This window comes from Oculina patagonica, chromosome 3 (assembly GCF_052425735.1).
Source record: "Oculina patagonica isolate OP01 chromosome 3, crgOcupat, whole genome shotgun sequence".
In the NCBI taxonomy this organism is placed as follows: domain Eukaryota; kingdom Metazoa; phylum Cnidaria; class Anthozoa; order Scleractinia; family Oculinidae; genus Oculina; species Oculina patagonica.
In genome coordinates, this window is record NC_135760.1 from 27,066,777 (window position 1) to 27,090,698 (window position 23,922).

General features: G+C 38.8%; 1 protein-coding gene and 1 pseudogene across 14 annotated transcripts; one reads left to right on the forward strand and one right to left on the reverse strand.

Annotated features, from left to right (window-relative positions):
• Window positions 1-79: 79 nt before the first annotated feature.
• LOC144647326 (uncharacterized) lies at window positions 80-23,767 on the reverse strand. Of its 14 annotated transcripts, none has more exons than XR_013569575.1 (11): window positions 23,654-23,767; window positions 15,225-19,500; window positions 12,189-14,289; window positions 11,874-11,952; window positions 11,630-11,724; window positions 11,072-11,207; window positions 9,961-10,007; window positions 9,289-9,436; window positions 3,797-3,884; window positions 2,435-2,513; window positions 80-1,622 (listed from the first exon to the last, which is right to left on the reverse strand). XR_013569575.1 is itself a non-coding variant. In XM_078507107.1 (9 exons), the coding sequence occupies exons 3-6, from the start codon at window positions 11,668-11,670 to the stop codon at window positions 9,343-9,345; spliced, it is 258 nt and encodes an 85-aa protein (XP_078363233.1). In that variant the 5' UTR covers window positions 11,671-11,724; window positions 11,874-11,952; window positions 12,189-18,017; the 3' UTR covers window positions 80-1,622; window positions 2,435-2,513; window positions 3,797-3,884; window positions 9,289-9,342. The 14 variants fall into 14 exon arrangements, 9 of the variants coding, with proteins under 9 accessions (XP_078363233.1, XP_078363232.1, XP_078363235.1 ...); XR_013569576.1 differs by adding an exon at window positions 3,449-3,622 and having other exon boundaries at window positions 12,189-19,500; XR_013569574.1 differs by having other exon boundaries at window positions 12,189-19,500.
• On the forward strand, window positions 7,453-8,324 carry LOC144645918 (uncharacterized; annotated as a pseudogene).
• Window positions 23,768-23,922: the final 155 nt, after the last annotated feature.

Genomic DNA, 23,922 nt, shown 5'->3' on the forward strand with positions numbered 1-23,922 from the left:
CTTCTCTTTGTAAGTCTTTATTTTTTCGTGCCCCTCCCCCAGCTTCTCCGGCTTAGAATACAATTCAGACAGCGCTAGGTACCGGTACAACTTACATTTATTGCCATTCGATTCATAACTCTTTAATTACTGTTATAGTTTCTGAGCTTCCCAAATAAAGATAACTGGTACAGTCAACTCTCGCCTTGTGGACACACACTATTACGGTCAAAATCCAGATCCCTGGCGAAAGAGGTTTGACTGGAAGTGACTCCCACTATTACAGACTCTCGCTATAATATGGACAATAAACGATACCCTGAGCGTGTCCGCTATAATGAGAGTTGACTGTACAGATTTATTGGCTATGTAAACATCCTAGTACAAATCTCAGTGACAAATACCTCAATCGAGAACAACTGCACTTACATTTAAATTTAACACACTTTCACATATAAAATAAGAAATTGCAAAGCAAGTTAAATCTGTGACCTCTTCAATTGGTTGGCATGTAAGAGTTGAAAGTGGGATGATTTCATGTAACCACACATGAAAAATACCTTGATAGCAGGGTCCAAGTTTTTATTTCTATTTTTAAATTATATTTATTGTTAATTAAGTTATTATTTTTAAAAGCTAAAGATTTAAAGTAAATATATAAAGATTAAGGGGAGCGATTGAACTAAATAAGGTTTCAATGAACACCCTGCACATTATCATTTGTAAAATATCAAATGTAAATGTGCATGCCGGCATGGGGTCATCGAAATTTTATGTAATTCTATTGCTCATCTTTATCTTAAAGTATTTATTTATAACAACTAAAGAATTTAAATAAATACATTAAGATTAAACAAGCAATTTAACTACATAATGTTTCAATGAACGTTAACCCTGCACATTGTCATTTGTAACATTTTCAAATGTAAATGTGTATGGCATCCGGTCATTGAATGTTACGTAATTTTATTGCTCATCTTCTCTTAAAGTATTTAATAATGATATTTTGTTATCAGTGTATAGTTTATATTACTGTTTATGTTGGTTATTTTTTAATATAGCTGTTGTCATTTGGAAGCTGGTAGCAAGATTAACTTTTCAAGTATGATTACATAAAGTCATCCCAGATTCAAATCTATTATGGCAACCAACTGAAGAGGTCATAGATGAAACTGGTTTTGTTTTGTTCATCATTGTATTATGTAAATGTGTGTTGAAAGTAAATGCAATTGAGATTGTTCCTGATCAAGATGCTGTTTAGTTATTCTTTCGTTTCATATCAATTCTCCTTACTAATTCCCATACATTTCTTTTAATGTTTGTTTTGAGAATTTGGTGGTTTATCAAGACAGTATTCTCCAGTTGACGATTGTCAGTGAACCAACAATGTAAGGAGAAATCAGAAGTTGATCGCTTGATCTTCTCAATATCGTTTGTTAGTAGAAAAGAAATATTGTCTGGACTTTAAACACAGCATATCCAACTGACTACATCAATGTCCTTTCATGATCTTCACTGCTTGTTATTCGTAACATTACAGTTTGGATTTAATAAATTATGGTACTTTGCTGCATTGAGTGTTGGTGAGTTATGCATTGGCCTTCCTCTTAGGACTTTGTTAAACTAGCCCTGTGAAATAGAACCTGCAAAGAAAGTTGAAAAATACTAAATTAAAGATTTGCAAGCAAAAGATCCCTAGCTTGAACTGAGAATTACTGTTAAAATGTACTGACTTACAGATAAGAGCAGCTACTTGAATGGGGTCACTAGAAAAACATGGATTGAGAACAAAGGACTGCAGCGATTTTTTTCATAAATGAACCAATTAAATTAAAATGAGAGAATACAATACTAAAAATTTCTAAAAACATTAAAAGGAATATTACCGATCATGGAACAAAGAAAAATTCTGAGTCCCCGAGGGGAATCAAACCCATGGCCTCCCAGATACCGGTTGGGCGCTCTAACCAACTGAGCTACCAGAGACTCGACCTAGTACCACTAATCAACCTAGTAAAATGGCCCTGCTCACAACAAGCCTCTCGTAGCTCAGTTGGTTAGAGCGCCCAACTGGTATCTGGGAGGCCATGGGTTCGATTCCCGTCGGGGACTCAGAATTTTTCTTTGTCCCATGCTCGAGTCATGTTGAACACTTCATCTTCATTACTTATTACCGAGCTTAAAATTTATCATCTTTATTATTTACTACAAACTTGGTGAATTCGACATTGCTGATCCTAGCAGTATGCAGGAGGCGTGTCACTTATCAATCTAATACAGATGGTCCAGCTCACAACGAGTCTCTCGTAGCTCAGTTGGTTAGAGTGCCCAACCGGTATTTGGAAGGCCATGGGTTCGATTCCCGTCGGGGACTCAGAATTTTTCTTTGTCCCATGCTCAAGTCATGTTGAAAACTTCATCTTCAATAATTACATTGTACAAATTATCCACATACCTGGAGGAGCGTCAATTATCAGGTTATTCTATCATGCCCATTGCAAATCTGATAGAAACCGCCTGAGGTATGATTCTTGCTACAAAAAAAAATAAATAAAAAATAATTGTTGTCACTAAATGTCAGTGGTGAATGGTAAAATCAAGATAATTATCTTTTCTGAAGACTGGGAATTTTGTAGCCTAATGTAAAAAATCAAGACTTAATATGTTGCAAATCAAATCAAGCTCAAAGTGATAACCTGTGAAAATTACTCAAATTCTGCCTTTTTTAAAAGGACCATTTCCCAAAGCAATTTGAATTCATGTGTTTTACTCTTTCCTCTATTTATTCTGTCAGCAAATTAATCATGCAAATTTCAGCTTTTTTATCCAATTGTACTTAAGCATTCCCATTCCAGTAATTTGGCTACTTGGCAAGGAACAACTTTAACTATCTAGCTAGTAGACAGTCTAATACTTCAACTGACAAGCATGATCTCCATTCTGACTTTATTTTCCCATTACTGAAAAACCTCGCTGAAAAATCCACAGCCAAGCATTTTAAAATTTCTTTTTTCCCCATACCCGTCTTCAGACTTTGCAACGTCTGAAGTGCTTTCGCCCGTTTGTCCTTCGATTTTTTTTCTTCAACATCACCACTACGTCGAGAAAAACTGAACAAAACAGACTCATTTCCCTTGGTAGACTTTGTTACATACCTTCGCGACAGAAGAAGAATCCAAAATGGCGTACTTGAAGAGTAAATTGATTTGTCTTTTAAGACGAGCTGTCATTGTTATATTTGCTATTTTTTATCATTATCGTACTTTTTTACACACTTTTTGTTTCAGTTAAGCCTTTGGCATAAAATTTGCTTTCCAATAAAGCCTGAAATTTACTTTCCAGTTCTTGAAAGTATTTTGGTTCATTTTCATTTTTTTACTTTCCAAGGAGAAAATTTACTTTCCAGTAGAAATCGGGAAGTGTTAGTGTCGAGCCCTGAAAATGGTGCTCAGCAAACAGTTTATTTTACCTGATCATGAAGATTTTGTTTCATCATATTCGTTCTCCTCATTTTGTAAAATGATTTTGAGTTTCATGACATGCAACTTAGGCAATAAAGGTCCCTATTCGGCAGAATGATGGCATATTGACTTGGATGAACAATGGGTTTTCCAATAACGTAGTAATGTGCGTGAGGACCACCCTGTGTGCCGGAAAAAAAGAAAAACAAAAAAGGGTTGTAGCCAGTTACTATGGCGATGGCTTTATGTTTGACTTGCAGAACACTTGGACCCATTGGGGCCCTAATAAATAATTATAAGCTATAAAATCAAGAATACTGAAGGTCATTTCTTATAATATATCTCTTTTTACTCACCCAGAAGAATATATTGGGTCTGGCATATTATCTTTTTCCTCATTCTTGGAATACTTGGCTCACACAAGCAAACATCCAGTATTCCATCCTGGAAGAACAAAGAAAACACCGGCAGATTGACCGTTAATAACATAATTATCCAGATGTTTTGCTGTATTATTCTTGAAGACATTTGACCTCAATTTTACAACTTTTACTTAGAGAAAATAATCCTTCTTCCAAAGATAACCTGGCTTAAAGGGGCTATGTCACGCTATATTTGAGTTATTTTTTCAAAAATAGCTCTTAGTCCTCGTGATGTTCCGTGTAGTCAGTCAGTCAGTGACTTAGTGAAGTATGTTTGTCACACCAATCAGATTTCAGGTACTATTAGAACCAATCAAATTGAAGTTTACAAAGGGGAAGCAATCTGACAGTTGTAGTGAGCGATTTCGTTCGAAGATTTTAGATTTGTAGGAGACGAAATTGGTGAGTTGTAAATTAACCCTGGATTAAAAATGTGTTTTACGGAACGCTCGCCTTCTTACAACATACACGCCGTCAGCAAGACCCAACACAAAATTCTTATTCGTCTTATTCGAGCGTTCGTTTTGAAGAGGCTAGAATTCCTGACCGTGGTAGAAATTACATAAAACATTTGCACACAGCATATTATCATGATGTTAATACTGTGGGTATATTTACAAAGAGTCGAAGAAATGGAAACTGGAAAGGAATCTTCTTTAGATTAACTAATATTACTGACTCCACCGGCGCCAACTCCAAACTCCAAACCGTCTGGAGAAAGACGGTGAACGACGAGTTTTAAGAATAAATTGGTAGAAACCGAACTAAAAACTTCTGCTCTGCCTAATAAAATTATGATCCCATTGCAAGTGAATGTTGTCAATGATTATTTCAGACGCAATTATTAAATAAATCTTGAGTTTCAGTAGCCTAAATTTCAGACGTCTCTTTCTCGTCGTTCCGTTAAAAAAAAAACGGTTCTTAAATTTGTGTTGTAAAAATTCTGTAGTCAGCAAACGAAATATTCCATGTGAAAAACATTGGAGGCGTGAAGCCTTCAGTAAATAAACAAATGGAAACTAGACACGATGGCGCGACACAAGGTTGCATTGTAAGTAAACATGTTTTATTTCTTGTGAATTTGCCATAAAGTTGTTAAAACATAAATTCTTCTTGTATGAAACTTGTCTTCATTAGTAACAAGGATAACGGCATCAATTGTTATAACAGCTTTAGAGAAGTTATAGAAATGTTGCTTTTAAAAACCGGTGCCCTTTATAAAACTGGCCAAAATTTGCACATGTCAAAGGTAATTTGAAACCTTTCAAATAACTCTAGCGTAAGCCTAAATTTAACACGTTGCTGCACACAAGTATCCGATTGAGATTCTTTCATACACACGTAACTGTTTTTTTTAAAAGAAAACTAAATGACAGAGTGAACTTTCAGATTTAACACTTGCATTCTAAATCGGTTATTTGCTTCTTGCTCAATTCACCAATTCAGAATTGGCGTTTGTGTTTATACCTTCAAAACATCTCGTTCAGACATTAAAAGAAGCGGTATAGGTATAAACATTGCTGTTAAAAGCAACTACGATCGATAGCAAAAAACAGAATAAGAGCCGAGCGTGCCATTCCGTGACAATTTGATAACTCAATAAAAATTATTAGTTCTTGTTTGTTGAATAAAATTTATATTGTAAATGACCAAAAATCTTTGTTGAACAGTTCTGACAGGAAACAAACACTGCAGGTGTACTGCGTTTAAAGAACTTTCCCGGAGAGAGTGGTTTTTTAATTTGATTCGTTTTATTACTTTTCGTTCAATGATTATTGAGCGTGTTGAATGGAGACATAGCTTTTTCGAGAAAAACAAAGGTATCATGTTACAAAAGTGAGAAAAACAATAGTGTCATGTTACAGTGTTTGGCCAAAAGCCAAAAGTATACTATAACAAACAAAAGTATCACGCTACAGTTGCTAAAAAGCTAGCAACAAAATAAACTTAATAACAGAATAAAAACGTGGCATTTTGTGACATTTTGATAATTAATTTAGTTCTAACTTTTTTTTCAATTAAATGATGAAAATTTACATATTGAATAAAACAGTTCTGATTTGTCAAAGTGCACATAAAAAACATTTTGTTTGCAAGCAAATTTTGTGCAAAAAAGTGACTCTAGATCTGTGGGCCGCTATACACAAATAGCTCAAGCCATGACATAAACCATCCCAACAGGACAATCACCCAGTCTCACCCCAAGCCACCCCATAAATTGAAAAAATAACTCCTCCTCCTGCTTAGCGTGCCTATGTTTATAAAAAACATTCCTCTGAATGGCGTACTATCTACCACCTTTCTTATCCTGAGGGCGACAGCATTAACAACCATATCACCAAGTATCCCTACAGCCTCCAAAACGTTCGGGTAGATGATGCTATACGCATCCTTAAGTCCCTGGGCCCGGGTTCTTTCATGGCAAAAACCGATCTAAAATCAGCATTTCGCCTGATCCCTGTCCACCCCGATCATTGGCACCTGTTAGGCATTCATTGGCAAAGCCAATACTACATCGACTTATATCTCCCCTTTGGGCTTCGCAGTGCTCTGTTTCTCTTTAACCAATTGTCTGAGGGTCTGGAGTGGATCTTAAAACACAACTATGGTTTAAGGGAGGCGCGGTGGTCTAATGGTTAGCGCGCCGGACTCCGGAGCGAGCGTTCCGGGTTCGAGCCCTGGTCTTCACATTTCCTGCGGGTATGGCGACCCTCTCCAGGGAAAATTATTATTGAAAAAAGGGGTATCCTTTGCTTCCAGGGCCGCTCCCGTATCCTCCGCCAGCCGGTTACCCCAGGGGTTTTACTCGCTATATGTCCCATTTTGTGTTCTTGGTTAGGGGATCGGGACTTTTCTATGATTTGGGCAGCTTTTACACTTGCATTCTTTTGTTTTCTTCGTTGTAGCGAGTTTACCTGTCAAGGGGTATCTTAGTTTCACCCTTTATTTGACCTATCAGCCGACTGTGTGTCATTCTCCCCCTCTCTGGATGGAATGGTCGCTCTTTTTTCTTAGACTCCACAGTCACCCCGTCCCCAGACATGAACTTGTATACAGATGCTTCGGGTACTGTTGGCTTTGGGTGATATTTCAATGGGAAATGGTTCCAAGGAAAGTGGCTCCCCCATATGCACTTTAACAAAGACCGGGGCATAAGCATCGAATGGCAGGAACTTTTCCCCATAGTCGTGGCATGCGCGATATGGTTCCCATATTTTTCCGGGAAGCGGATTCAATTCTGGTGCGACAACGAATCAGTTGTTGCCATTTTGAACTCGGGTCGCTCACCCGGCACCCCGGGTCATGAACCTTCTTCGGTTCCTTGTCCTTATATCTATGAAGCATAACTTCTATGTCAGGGCCCGCCATGTCCCAGGGATCTCCAATGAGATGGCTGATGCTCTCTCACGTTTTCAGGTTTCTCGTTTCCGGGCAGCAGCTCCAACAGCCGAGCACACCCCCTGCACCATCCCGCCTTCGCTCATGACCCTCTGAAACACGAAGTCATGTTGTATGCGCACTGGGGCCTGGCATGGACTACTAACCGTACGTACGCCTCTGGGGAAAGACACTTTCTTCAATTTTGTCTCATGAACAGATTAGTCTCTAGTGAGGGGGACATTCTTCCAGCATCTGAGGGCACCCTTATATATTTTTCCTCTTATCTGGCGAGAAAGGTTAACACAGCACCATAAGGCTTTATTTGGCGGCGGTACGGAATCCTCACATTTCCTGCGGGTATGGCGACCCCCTCCAGGGAAAATTATTATTTTAGAAAGTTCTTAGGGGTATCCTTTGCTTCCAGGGCCGCTCCCGTATCCTCCGCCAGCCGGTTACCCCAGGGGTTTTACTCGCTATATGTCCCATTTTGCGTTCTTGGTTAGGGGATCGGGATTTTTCTATGATTTGGGCAGCTTTTACACTTGCATTCTTTTGTTTTCTTCGTTGTAGCGAGTTTACCTGTCAAGGGGTATCTTAGTTTCACCCTTTATTTGACCTATCAGCCGACTGTGTGTCATTCTCCCCCTCTCTGGCCAGCCCACAGTGGATGTCTATTCTTCTTAAGTCATCCAAGACCGACAATTTTCGAGAAGGTCACCGGCTTTTACTTGCATGCTCACCATCACCGGTGTGCGCGGTGTCTGCCATTGGTTCCTATTTTCTATCTGCGCGCCCTCGGGGTCCACTATTTGCTTTTCAGTCAAGCCGCTACCTTACTAGGTCAGCGGTCGTTAACCTTCTTCGGGACGCAACCCGTCACGCCAGTCTCCCTTACAAATCCCTTAAGGGACACAGTTTTCGGATCGGCGCGGCCTCTACAGCAGCTGCTGCCGGCTTGCCAGATTGGTTAATTAAAGTTCTTGGTAGATGGTCTTCAGACTGCTATCAACTGTATATTAGAGCACCTCAAAACGTTTTACTTTCCGCTGCGCCGAGAATGGCCAGCGTTTCTTTCTGTTAAGTTTGTGCTCTATTTGCTTGGGGGGATACCTGCTTCAAAGCTATTAGTGGTGGTTAAGTCTCGCAGCGACTTCCCCAAGCTTCGTTTTCACTATTTAGTGGCGCTATTTTACGCTCTTATGCCTCTTCTTGTCCGATCCAGCACGTGCCGGCGGAGTCGGCTCGTAGTGCTGGGGAGATAAGTAAGGCTTGACAACTGTCTACACTCTAGCATGATGCTGACCGGAGGTCAGCTCGTAGTGCCGTTTAGAGTTAGACTTCTAGGGCGTGTAAGCTTTTGGCCTTGCCGACTTGTCCGATCCAGCGCGGGTTTTACCGCTGGGGAGATAAGTTTGGCTTTTGGTCACGCAACGGAAGTTCGTCTGTCACGCCGATTGCGGAGCGGTGTTCCCCCCTTTACGCCATATACGGTGTGGTTTTGTGTCTGATTATTTTAAGTATTTTAAAGTAAAACTTCGTAGGAACTGTGACATTAACAATTGCTTTCGGGTAGACTTGAAAATTATAGGGCTGACGATTTTCAAGTTTATCTCAATTTGTATGAAAGTACCATTTACGATGCTCGAAAATCATCCCAGTCTTTTATATGGGGCCATGATTTTGCCAATAAAAGACTTTTGCTCTGCCAATTTGAAGTTTAGAGCTCTTGATTAGCGAAAATAAATAAAAGTACCTAAAATACTGTGACGTAGCCCCTTTAATGATGCTTTGAAGAACACATACATGTGAATGTAAAATATGTGCAGAAAAAGTTTTTGAGACTAAACACAATTATATTAAAAATAGGGGGAAGGCCAGACACCAGCCCTGCAGGTGAGGACTCCACTAGACACCTTGATCTAACAGGTCAATATCTATAGGAAATGAAACCCCTGGTTTTGATCAGTGCAGTTTTATTTCATGTGTTCACTAATCCCTTTACCCAATACTGTAAAAAATTAAAAACTGCCAAAATTTTAGGTTACCTTTCTGCCCTTACAGCTCAAAAGCACGTCCAAGCAATCTGCATCTCAACAGTACTAAAATGTTTTGCCAACTAGCGCTCCTCCTTTGACGTAGGACGGGAATAGGAGGATCAATGCATGCTAGATGGAGTTACACTTCTTCTCAAGACTGAAAAGTAATCAAATATGTACTAAAGCTTATTGTAGCTCTGTGACAATTAGCAACCAGTGCCTTGGTAGACGGTGACTGTTTTAGGTGATTAATAAACTTCGTTCATTTCAAAATTCATAAAACAAAACAACACAAGCTTATCTAAGGTCTTAAAAGGTCCCTGCATGCACACATGTGGACAACACGCATGGACATATTACAGCGACATGTAGCAGCGACAAAATCATGTGTTCTTCACACTGAAGGGACATGAAGCAGGGGGTGTAGTGGGGACATGTAGAAGGGGCAAAATCAAAAATGTACACATGCAAGAAAATGTATCGGGGACATGTTGTCTTTTCTTCTTTTGAAGTGCAATTTACAATGATGATTCAAGCTCACTGCTGTAAACAGACACAAAAGAGGCCCTGTTAGGGTTTTAGGATTATGGAATATTAAGGGTAAACCGTATTCAGAGAAGAGACTGCTCACTAAATTTAAAAATTACGGATTATTAATTTTGTGTTCCATTATAAAATTACCGTAAGGACTTGTGTATAAGCTGCACCCCCAACTTTCAAGGTTGATTCTGAAAAAAAATTAAGAATGCTAAGTTAAAGTGGTTGGTTGCTATATGCACAATAAGATTTAATTTTATGATGTGCGTTTACTACATTAAGGACGGTGCCTCGACCCCTACTAATAACAAAGTATTTTTGCCCGGCCGATGACTATGCAAGAAATGTAGATGTTACCGGGCTACTAAAATTTAAAAAGAAAATCGGGGGTAGCCACGCAAATTTTCGTGGTCCACGTTTTTATTAACAAAATAATTGCCTTTGAGCCATTTTTGACTCTAGCAGCTCTCACTTGCACGGCCAAAAAATCGGCCCAATTTTTTTTCACTTAAGTAAAAATTAAACATGTGCTCTATAGACTTACCACTTACATATTATATAATAAAGAAGTAGGGGTCACCACGCGTTTTAAAAAGTTATACCAGTTGTTTTCAGGTTCCATGAAATCGCTTTTGGGGTCTGTTACATTTTTCCTATCCCCTCCCTAGCAAGTTGAATATTTGCATCTTGCGCGTGCACTACGCCATTTGTCACGGTTAGCAATTTGCGGTGTTTTAGCGCTTAGAGATTTGTGCGCCCAGTGTGATCAATGCACTGCGGGATGTGCAGTAGCAATACGAGGCACCATCCTTAATCAACTCTCAAATTACCTTTTGAAGCTAATATCTATGCACTCAAATTCCCAGTTTTATCAAAAAGAGATGCTTTAGCCCGATCTTTTGACAAGATGTTTTCTTTATTACAAAAGACCACAGATTACGTTACAAATGTAAGTACAGATTATTATCAGTCATCACTTTTAGGGTTATTATTTTTAATTGGGATATGAATTATTTCCATAGTTTACCTAGAGGATTATGGATAATTGACAGACCCCCTAACAGGGCCACACAAAGTCGGAAGTTTTATTCCAAGAGATTAAGAAGAAGAAAGGGTTTTGATCAATGCAGTCTTGTTTAGATTATGCATCATGTGTTCACTAATCCCTTTACCTAATACTGTAAAACATTAAGCCCTCTGACCCTTCTGCTCAAAAACGAATATGAAACAGAAAACTGCCAAAATTTCAGGTTACCTTTCCGCTATTACAGCTCGAAAGCATTGTCCAAGCAATCTGCATCTCGACAGTACTAGTCTAAGAATGTTTGTCAACTCCTTTTTGTGGGACAGGAATAGGAACATGCTTGATAGATTTACACTTCTTCTCTTGTCTGATCTGAAAAGTAATCAAAAATATTCTTAAGTTTATTGTAGCTCTTTGATAATTAGCAACCAGTGCCTTAATTGCTGAAGGTGACTGTTTCAGGTGATTTAAATTAGACTGCAGTCATTGCTACTGTTTCAAAATTCATGAAACAGAATAACACAAGCTTTAGTCTTTCACGGCAAGGAGGAAACTACTGGGCACATTACCAGTTGGATTTAAAAAAAAAAACATAATAATTTTGTGTTTACAAAACTATTAGAAGGGTGACTAAATCATTTGATGTTATTTTTAAGAAAAGTAGGTTAACAAACTGGGCATGTACCAAAACCTGAAACAACAAAACGAAACCACAGCAACGACACTTCAAAAAGCATTATACTGCAAATTAAAGAGCCAGTGTGCAATGTGATTCAATCGTATACTTACGTTTTCATTGTTGCCATTTTGATACAACAAACTCTTCTCATTCTTAGGGTCTTCTCTTCTTTTGAGGTGCAATTTACAATGATGATTCATTCAAGCTGTAAGTTTACAGAAACAAAAGAGGCCCTGTTAGGGTTCAAGGATTATGGAATATAATTTTATGGATTTTCAGAGAAGAGATTGCTCTCTAAATTTTAAAATATTTACAGATTATTAATTTGTGTTCTGGATTATAACCATATATTACCGTAAAGACTTGTGTATAAGCTGAGTGCACTTGTACATACATGTACATGTAAGCCAACCCCCAACTCTCAAGGTTGATTCTGAAAAAGAAAATAAGAATGCTAAATTAAGGTAAAGTTGTCGGTTGCTATTCACAATACGATTTACTCATTCTGTGTATGTGTTTACCAAACCTCACTCAAATTCTTGATTAACTTATTCAAATAAAAAATTGCTCTTTGACAAGATGTTGTCTTTAAAACAAAAGTCTACGGGGCCTCACAAAAGTCACAAATTTTATTCCAGAAAACTATATTCCAGTGTAGCCATACCTTACCTTTTACAGATATATATCCAGAAATAGCACCAGTCAGATAGATTGCCATCCAGGTGATCCACGCAAAAACAACCTGAAAAATATTAAGAAAACAAAGAACACAGCAAGGAGAAGAGAGTTATATAAATAAAAACAGACAGTTTGAATACATGGAGAATATTACATAGTTGCACAGAGATATGAAATTTCTGAAGATTTCGGCCATTTTCCGAAGTTGACCAAGTTGACTTCCGGTATGTCGGTAGAGATCAAGGCAGACAAAATGTCTTAAATCGATTGGTTCGAATTAACAACGTTTTTAACCCTCATTTTTGCCAAGTTGACTTCCGGTATGTTGGGTAGAGATCAAGGCAGACAAATCGTCTTGAATCAATCAGTTCGAATCGAATTAACAACATTTTTAACCTTAAGTTGACTTCGGGGATGTCAGGTAGAGATCAAGGCCGACAAATAGTCTCGAATCGAATTAACAACGTTTTAAATCCTCATTTTTGCCAAGTTGACTTCCGGATGTTGGGTAGAGATCAAGGCAGACAAATCATCTCGAATCGATTGGTGAAGCCAAGTTGACTTCCAGTCAACACTGTGCAAATCGGTCGAATCAACAAGTACTTTTGCAAATCGATTCCATTTGATGGAACGTTTTAAGAACGTGTGCTGCTCCCTTGACATCCAGTAATGTGAATCTTGTTGTGTGAATCGTGTTGACAAGTACCGGTACTCTTGAAAAAAGAATGAGGAAGGTCTATCCTTTCATTTTGTGCTAGCTCTTGACTTCCAGTAAATAGTAATATGTATCGATGTCATGTGGATCAACAAGTAATCTTGAGAAGTCAATACAGTTTGGGTGTAATTAAAAAGTGGCTTCCTATGGCTTTGAAAAGGAGCAAAAAAGGATGTCAGCAGCCAGGCTATGGTATTTGCTTCTAAAGTTGTTTATAATTGTGAGAATGAAAGAAGAAAGTTAAATAAACATGTCATAATTATGACAACACATGGTGATTGCGTAAAAGTTGTGTTGCGAGAAGTACGTCATTGGCGAGTGCATCACAATTGATAAAAGTGGTTTACAAGGACACCAGGAAAACATGCATCAATTGGATATAGATCGTTAAGTAAAAACATCAAAGCAGTAAAAAAAGGATGCACATAAAAATACCCAATAGTAAAATTGCATGCACTTGGAATTGAGAGTTTGGAGTTGATTTAAAACCATTTCTGTCATTTATTAGGAAATATTTAACCTAGAAATTAAATTTCTTAATTTTTTTAACAATTCAATTTTAGCCTTATAACTAAAATTACATGTGACGTTCACATGAATGCATTCCAGACCTATTTCTTATCATTGCTGTAATTAAAAGTACATGTAACCTTGAAAAATATTTTACTTTTCAATAGCGCTTTACAAGTTATTTACAATTAAAAATTACATATCTATATTAAAAAGTTGCAACTTAATTGGATATAGTAAAAATAGAACATCAATAAAAGGATTAAAAAGAATAAAAAGACTAGCTAATTCACCTAAGTTAATTGTAAAAATACACTAAATTATAAAAATATCTTTTTGAGTTGAGCGGAGAAGTAGGCTAACAAAAAATAATAAAGACATAACTACCAGTATCTGCAAGCAAATGGCTTTTGGTTAAAGAGTTGTTGAATATCCTGTGAAAAAACAGGGTCGTACCTAGGATTTTTTGTCTGTGGGGGCAAACACCACACACCTTAATTTATAGTTTTCTTATATTTGTTAGTTTTTTGGGTTTCCCTGGCAGGGGCATACGTTCGACCCAAGATAGGCACCCAAGAGTGTTTATATCGTCATACAAATTTCAAACGACCGTGCGCTCAGCATAAAGTGCGCGTCCAACATCACTTGAAACTAACAGCGAAACAATATCAATCCAACAGCGCACGAGGCAGCTAATGAGCCAACCTACCACAATCCCTACCACATAGAACGACTTTCGGTTGCGCGTACACAGGACAACCACGACACCACACGCCACCACAAGATTAGGATGCGTTGTCCTACCGTCGAACGCAAAAATTGTTTACAGCCTAGGGGTATCGGCTTAATGAATTGTTTTTGCGCGCACTGTCTTTGCTGCTAAATGTCATTGTTGACATTGCTGTGACGCAATTAATTGCTTTCTAATGTCTTCTCGCATGAGATCGAGGCCATCCTGCCACATACCGACATACATAGAACGACTTTCGCTTGCGCGTTCACAGGACAACCACGGGACCACAGGCCACCACAAGATAAGGATCCGTTCTCCTACTGTCGAACGCAAAAATAGCCTACACTTTAGTAAAAAATATGTGCATAAAATAATCATATATACCGAATATTAAAAAAAGCAAGCATTTGAAATAATCATATACCAAATAGTAAAATGGCATGCATTTAAAAAATTGTTATATAGAATGTACTTAATTGTCATGATGTAAAAATACCCGATAGTAAAATAAAGCATGAACTTAAACTTGCCACGTACAAATACCCTGAATAGTTAAAAAGCAAGCACTTAAAACTATCAGTACAAATATCCAAAACAGTAAAATAGCGTTTACTAAAAGATTATCTTATACCGAATAGTAATAGCACACATTTTAAATTACCAGTATCATATACCAGAATAGTAAAATAGCACAAAAGGTATCTGATGAGTCTCTTGGCGGAGACGAAACATGCGTGTCAGACCAGCCACGAAAGTATTCATTAACAACTTACATGTTACGCAATAAGGAATGCTTACGCGATGTAAGGCCAGATTGCACCATCATTTTGACGCTAGCGGGACTTCGAACGAGATGTTTGACGAGTTAGCTTTCACCGAAAGGTCTCTAATGAGTCTCTTGGCGGAGACAAAACATGCGTGTCAGACCAGCCACGAAAATATTCATTAACAATTTACATGTTACGCAATTGGAAATGCTTACGCATTGTAAGGCCAGATTGCACCATCATTTCGACGCTAGCGGGACTTCAAATGCGATGTTTGACGAGTTAGCCTTCACTGAAAGGACTCTAATGAGTCTCTTGGAGGAGACGAAACATGCGTGTCAGACCAGCCACGAAAGTATTCATTAACAATTTACACGTTACGCAATTGGGAATGCTTACGCGATGTAAGGCCAGATTGCACCATCATTTCGACGCTAGCAGGACTTTCGAACACAATGTTCGACGAGTTAGCTTTCACCGAAAGGTCTCTGATGAGTCTCTCGGCGGAGACGAAACATGCGTGTCAGACCAGCCACGAAAATATTCATTAACAACTTACATGTTACGCAATTGGGAATGCTTACGCGATGTAAGGCCAGATTGCACCCTCATTTCGACGCTAGCAGGACTTTCGAACGCGATGCTCGACAAGTAAGCTTTCACTGAAAGGTCTCTAATGAGTCTCTTGGTGGAGACAAAACATGCATGTCAGACCAGCCACGAAAGTATTCATTAACAATTTACACATTACGCAATTGGGAATGTTTACGTGATGCAAGGCCAGATTGCACCATCATTTCGACGCTAGCAGGACTTTCGAACGCGATGCTCGACAAGTTAGCTTTCACTGAAAGGTCTCTAATGAGTCTCTTGGCGGAGACGAAACATGCGTGTCAGACCAGCCACGAAAATATTCATTAACAACTTACATGTTACGCAATAAGGAATGCTTACGCGATGTAAGGCCAGATTGCACCATCATTTCGACGCTAGTGGGACTTCGAACGCGATGTTTGACGAGTTAGCTTTCACTGAAAGGTCTCTAATGAGTCTCTTGGCGGAGACGAAACATGCGTGTCAGACCAGCCACGAAAGTATTCATTAACAATTTACACGTTACGCAATTGGGAATGCTTATGCGATGTAAGGCCAGATTGCACCATCATTTCGACGCTAGCGGGACTTCAAACGCGATGTTCGAACAGTTAGCTTTCACCGAAAGGTCTCTCATGAGTCTCTTGGTGGAGACAAAACATGCGTGTCAGACCAGCCACGAAAGTATTTATTAACAATTTACATGTTACGCAATTGGGAATGCTTACGCGTTGTAAGGCCAGATTGCACCATCATTTCGACACTAGCAGGACTTTCGAACGCGATGCTCGACAAGTTAGCTTTCACTGAAAGGTCTCTAATAAGTCTCTTGGCAGAGACGAAACATGCATGTCAGACCAGCCATGAAGGTATTCATTACAATTTACACGTTACGCAATGTAAGGCCATACACGATGTAAGGCCAGATTGCACCATCATTTCGACGCTAGCGGGATTTCGAACGCAATGTTTGACGAGTTAGCTTTCACCGGAAGGTCTCTGATAAGTCTCTTGAGGGAGACGAAACATGCGTGTCAGACCAGCCACAAAAGTATTCATTAACAATTTACACGTTACGCAATTGGGAATGCTTACGCGATGCAAGGCCAGATTGCACCATCATTTTGACGCTAGCAGGCCTTTCGAATGCGAGGCTCGACAAGTTAGCTTTCACTGAAAGGTCTCTAATGAGTCTCTTGAGGGAGACGAAACATGCGTGTCAGACCAGCCACAAAAGTATTCATTAACAATTTACACGTTACGCAATTGGGAATGCTTACGCGATGCAAGGCCAGATTGCACCATCATTTTGACGCTAGCAGGCCTTTCGAATGCGAGGCTCGACAAGTTAGCTTTCACTGAAAGGTCTCTAATGAGTCTCTTGGCGGAGACAAAACATGCATGTCAGACCAGCCACGAAAGTATACATTAACAATTTACACGTTACGCAATTGGGGATGCTTACGCGATGCAATGCCAGATTGCACCATCATTTCGATGCTAGCGGGACTTCAAACGCGATGTTCGACCAGTTAGCTTTCACCGAAAGGTCTCTCATGAGTCTCTTGGTGGAGACAAAACATGCGTGTCAGACCAGCCACAAAAGTATTTATTAACAATTTACATGTTACGCAATTGGGAATGCTTACGCGTTGTAAGGCCAGATTGCAACATCATTTCGACGCTAGCGGGACTTCGAACGCAATGTTTGACGAGTTAGCTTTCACCGGAAGGTCTCTGATAAGTCTCTTGAGGGAGACGAAACATGCGTGTCAGACCAGCCACAAAAGTATTCATTAACAATTTACACGTTACGCAATTGGGAATGCTCACGCGATGTAAGGCCAGATTGCACCATCATTTTGACGCTAGCAGGACTTTCGAACGCGATGCTCGACAAGTTAGCTTTCACTGAAAGGTCTCTAATGAGTCTCTTGGCGGAGACAAAACATGCATGTCAGACCAGCCACGAAAGTATACATTAACAATTTACACGTTACGCAATTGGGGATGCTTACGCGATGCAATGCCAGATTGCACCATCATTTTGACGCTAGCGGGACTTCAAACGCGATGTTTGACCAGTTAGCTTTCACCGAAAGGTCTCTGATGAGTCTCTTGGCGGAGACAAAACATGCGTGTCAGACCAGTCACGAAAGTATTTATTAACAATTTACATGTTACGCAATTGGGAATGCTTACGCGTTGTAAGGCCAGATTGCATCATCATTTTGACGCTAGCGGGACTTCGAACACAATGTTCGACGAGTTAGCTTTCACCGAAAGGTCTCTGATGAGTCTCTTGGTGGAGACGAAACATGCGTGTCAGACCAGCCACGAAAGTATTCATTAACAATTTACACGTTACGCAATTGGGAATGCTTACGCGATGTAAGGCCAGATTGCACCATCATTTCGACGCTAGCAGGACTTTCGAACGCGATGCTGGACAAGTTAGCTTTTACTGAGAGGTCTCTAATGAGTCTCTTGGCAGAGACGAAACATGCGTGTCAGACCAGCCAGGAAGGTATTCATTAACAATTTACACGTTACGCAACATAAGGCCAGATTGCACCATCATTTCGACGCTAGCGGGACTTCGAACGCAATGTTTGACGAGTTAGCTTTCACCGGAAGGTCTCTGATAAGTCTCTTGAGGGAGATGAAACATGCGTGTCAGACCAGCCACAAAAGTATTCATTAACAATTTACACGTTACGCAATTGGGAATGCTTACGCGATGTAAGGCCAGATTGCACCATCATTTCGACGCTAGCGGGACTTTGAACGTGATGTTCGACGAGTTAGCTCTCATTGAAAGGTCTCTAACGAGTGTCTTGGCGGAGACGAAACATGCGTGTCAGACCAGCCACGGAGAGTACTTAAAATTGTCATGTAAAACAATTAAGTATATAATAAGCTAAAATAAGCGACGACGTTTCGAACTCATCTTGAGTTCATTATCAAGTAGATATGAGTAAAATAACGGTCAAGTTTAGTTTAAATGCAAATAGAGGTGATAGAGTATATTAGAACCCAATAGTAAAACAAACACTAAGTTAACTTAAATTAATCATGTACAAATACCCAATAGTAAAATATATACCAAGTAGTAAAACAGCATGTACTTAAAATTGTCATGTAAAACAACCCAATAGTTAAACAAACATGAACTTAAATTAATCATGTACAAATACCCAAAATCTAAAAAGCATAGGAACTTAAAATTATCATGTACAAACACCCAATAGTAAAATATATACCAAGTAGTAAAATAGCCTGTACTTTTAAAAAATACCCTTTACGTAGTAAAAAAAAGCACTAACTGAAATATTTATCATGTACAAATACCCAATAGCAAAAGCAAAGCAAAATCAAAAAAATTTTTTAACCATAATAAACACATGCATTTTTACTCACCAGAACTGTCTTTCTGATTCTTGGGAGCCAAATGTGTCTCGTTGAAACACATAATTATAAAAACATCCCAGGAGAAGGCAAAAGCAAAGCAAAATCAAACAAAAGTTTGAACCATAATAAACATGTGCATTTTTACTTACCAGAAATGTCTTTCTAATTCTTGAGAGCCAAATGTGTCTCGTTGAAACGCATGTAAACAGAAAAAAAGTGGATCCACTCCAAGTGGATGCACTCATGCCAAAGAGAAAATGGTAACATAGAGAACAGGAATAATCAAAATAGCCAACAGGTGTACTACAGTTATTCTCAAATGACAGTTTTAAATCAAGTGTCCAGATGATCATACAAGCTTTTGTTTCTTACCATTTTTTAAAAAAAGGGATGATAAGCTGTTTTATACTTACATATCATGATCATAATTGAATTCAATTTTACCCGTCACTCACCTGCTAAATATATGAGCTGTTCCAAGCTTTGAAAAAGACTTAAACGACCATAACATCCTTCGTGGTCTGGTGTAAATCTTGAGCGCAACAGGTGCAAGGAAGCTGTCTGTTTCATTCACTGAAGAGATGGAATTGCAAACAGGTAAAAGGTCAAATGACAATTTCCTCGCACAGAACGAGAATTGACAATTACTGGTTACAGGGAAATTGAAAGCAAAGTGAAGGGCAAAGGAAATTGCATGCATGCAAAAAACTTCACTCCTTCGCAGTTCTACAATAATTCTCATTCCCGCCCACAGATTTAAAAAATTTTACAAACCCATCTCTCGACTCCTCAAAGTTATGAAATGAAATATCATTTCTTTTTGTCTCGTGATGACGACACAAGAATATACTACAGGGGAGAAAGTGCATTCCATGTGTGTTTGCTTTCTGAGGATGCGGAATTTTCCCGCCATGTCAATATTTTTCCCGCCATGTCAAAATTTTCTTTTTTTAGTAAATGCCGAAAAATGCGATCATCATATTTAAACAAAACAGATGCTGTTTGTTCTTGCAGTTGTGTTTTTATTTTAAGCTTTTTGTTTGTTTTTCTTAGTGATAAAAGCGATCACACAAGATTCCCACCATTCTAGGTATATTAGTCAATCAGATAATAGCTACCGTGAAAACAATGTGTTTTATGATTTTGGTTCAGCAATAGGGGAAAAGCATGTCTTAAACAGGATTGCGCCGTACAGAACTGTAGGTATTTCGACCGACAATTTGTCAGGAAAACCTTTTTTGCCGTTTCCATTTTTGAGTAGATCCGATTTCAAAGATGTAATAGACACACGCAAAAGGTCAACCATGAAACTTTGATTGGTAGTGTGCGTGAGTTTATTGAAACGTGAGGCAATAACACATGCAAAAGACAAGCGGCTAGCTTTTACTGCAGAAACATCGAAAGACAGCAAAACATCTAGAATTTTTTTAAGTCTAAAACCAGTTCGCCTCTCGGCAACTTCGTCGCTGCAGCACCCAAGGGGACACTGCAAAACTCACGCTGACATAGTTCCTAACAAGAGATCTGTCTTTTTAGACTTTATTTACCACTTGGCTCCGCCGGCCTTTGCAAGACAACTTTTCTCTTGAGTGTAAAAGGCACTATTGTAAAAAACAAAGGCCAAACATCTCTCATTTCTTCGAGAAATGCTGTGAGAATTATGGGTTTCAGACTTAATGATGTCCTTCAACCGCCAAGTGGACGCACTTGCACTCAAACGAACCAGTAGTTTATTTTCTCAAGAAATGCGCCATTTTTGTTCTCTGTACTTGAATCCCTAACATGTGACTTAAAACATCACAATAGAATAACGAGTCCCAGTCCCTCACTGCTACCGCCTGGGAGCAAATCGGTAATGGTGGGCGGTCAGCAAAGTTGGTATGTGAAACATTGTTTTTACATCCCGGACGACTGTAATAAAGTTCCTAGAGGCAAGATTTGCACACGCGATGCGTGGAAAAATGTCTAGTGTGGACAATGTAAGCTACAAAAATCTTTTTTTTTTTGCATATGTTATTTTTCGAAAACGAACAAAAGAACAGTGAAATGAAACGCAGGACAGTGTTTAGCACACATAAACGAGTTTGATCGTAGCACGAGTCAAGTTCGAGCCCAAGTCAAGTTCGAGTCACGAGTCAAGTTCGAGTCAAATGATTTTTTTCACTATTTCTTTCTTTTAATTATAATAAACTATCGTTTGACTGTTATAAAGAGCAGCGGTTAGGTTTGATTCAAAAAAACAAAAAAAATTTACTGCAGAAGCGATCGCAAAGATTTCACTTTGCATTTAAAATAAATACACCGGCAAGCTAAATTATTGGTATTCCTTGCTCCGTCATTCAATTCTTACTGTTTTTATAACTTTTCAATGTGCTTTTTCACCTTTCATTATTCAATATGCTTTTACTAGCAGTTTCTTGGTTTTGTCTTGGTAACTGAGGAATATATATTTTTCCCTTCACACGAGATTATCCCTTGATTTTTTTTGTCGTGAAGATGGAACCTCTGCTTCAGTTGTGTATATATTAATCCAGGTAGGAATGTATAAGGAAAGTTATTGGAAACCAAGGAATATTTTTCTCCTTTGAAAAGCCAGAAAATCAACTGCTGCTAACCAATTAATGAATGAGCTCTCGCAATCGGCAGTGAAAAAAAAAAACAACAATCTTGCTGTTCTTGTGCCTCTGGTAAATCATTTTCACCAGCAATTAAAACCAAGTGTTTGTTTGTACCACGAGTCAAGCTAGAGTCACGAGTCAAGTTTTTTTAAAGATATTTTTTGGTCTTTTGGTTTTAATTGCTGGCAAAACGTTGTACCAGAAGCGCAGGAACAGCAAGATTTGGCTCTCAATGCCGATTGCGAGGACTGATTCCTTCATCGGTTTGCTGCTGCTTTTCAAAGAAGTAAACATTCCTTGGCATCCCAGTGAATTTGATCGTTACAGTTTCCTACTTGTATTAATTACTCACAACTGAGGCAGAGGTTCCCCTTCAACGACACAAAAATTATATTTAAAAAACACTTATCAAGGGAACTTGAATGTTCGTAAGCGAACGGACAAGCGGCGGCCGAAATATTAGTAACAAACACCAATCGTGACGTGATGTCCAAACTATGACAAAAGTGGGTAGAGGTCAAGCTTTTCTTAAAGCTTGCTTGATTCCAGCTATACAATTAAAAGGCATTTCTGTAAATTTTCTGGATATTTGTTAATTCCTGCACTTTTTCGGCACATAATGAATACATGAGGAGTCAAGACAAAACATGACCCATTCACGCAAGAAAACATTGAAAGGCAAATTAAGTGAAATTGTAACATTACTGATAGCAGCTAGATGAGTTACATGTAGTTACGGTTAAAAAATTATAACGCTCGCCATGTGACGTGTTGTAGTTAACCCCACATCCACAGCACGTTTTTGTGTCGCGTCGCATCACGTCACCTCGTGTCCCGTCATCTGTTTTTCATCTTTTTGAGTCGAACAGAAACACGAAGTGCTCGGGCGTATCTTTCTCTCAAATTCTATCTGCTGCTCAAAAATAATGTTATACGTGCTGACAGAAAAGTACAGATATTCACAAAAGAAATTTACTTAATGCTAAAAGGGTTTAAAGGTAATACACTAACCAGTAAATATTTTTGTGGTGAAAACTGAACGCTACGACAGCTGAGAGCAGGAACCATCAATGACGCAACTCATGTGGAAAAATAAACATTCGAACGCAAAAGAAATGAGATTGCATTACTTTGTTGGACACTTATTTAGAAAAAAAATGCGAAGGTCGGCACTTCATCGAATTACCAAATTACCATGAGGTTGCTCGAAGAGCCTTTGATTATCTTTAACTGTAAAATCGTGAAGTTCAGCGCAAGCATTCACGACAAAGGTTTCTGAATGGACAAGTGAATCAAGAGTTTCGTATATCGTGTTGTGAATGCCACAACATTTATCGAGCGACAAAAGTAGCTTTAGTTTTAGTTCAAATTTTAGGGGTGAGGAGTCTAAATGTTTCTTTATGTTAGATGCACACTTTTTAATTTTTGATATCTTTACAAGCAATAAATAGACGTGAAAAGCGGTCTATTTTCAAATAAATTAAACTCTGAAAAGAGTCACGAGACACTAAGCCCAGAGGGCTTTTGAATTAAAAATAGCTGCTTGTCTGTAATCAAGTGTACTGTCAGTTGAAACACAAAATAATATTGTACACAAAAATTTAATTGGACTCAAGGGATGTTTCTCTACTCCAAGGATCAGTTATAAATGAGTTATAAATTTCCTAACTTTTCCCTAACCTACATAAACTTCCCCTGACCAAATAAATGCAAAACGTACATCATCTCAGTTACAGGAGTTTCTCTGACCTTTAATTAGCAATTGTAAAACTAAGAATTCGAAATTTCTTCCGTCGACTAGTTCGTATAAACCCGTCCGTACTAAAATTAGTAACTTATGCATGTGCCACGAGGTAACAGCTAAACGAGCTTCGCACGTTAAAATAGCAAAGAAGTAAATAAAATTGGAACTCCTGCAGATATAAAAACAGAATAGTCGACTCGACTCGACGAAAAAAACCAAGAGGGTCGGAATTGAATGACGCTTATCTGACCTTATCTCGGCTCACTTCGTTCGCGCACGACATTTTGCAGGTCATGAACTGGAGGTATTAAACCGCTTAAATAACGAACAGAAAACAACACAACGAAACAATTTGAAAACTTACTTGCAAATGGAGATGAACAGAAGGCAGACGCGTTCTAGAACAAGAACAGTATTTTAGCTGCTTGTTTTAGCTTCAACACAAGACAGGTGACATGTGACGCGATGCGCCGAATTTGCCGCGCTCAGAAGGCGCGTTGGGGGTGCTGGGTCGTACCCAGTTCCATTCAACCAAAAATCCGGAAAATTCCAGTGGCGAATGAAACGATTGAACATAATTTTTTCGACTTTTCCGGATGACATGACTTCACAGAATGCAAAACAAACTTTCCA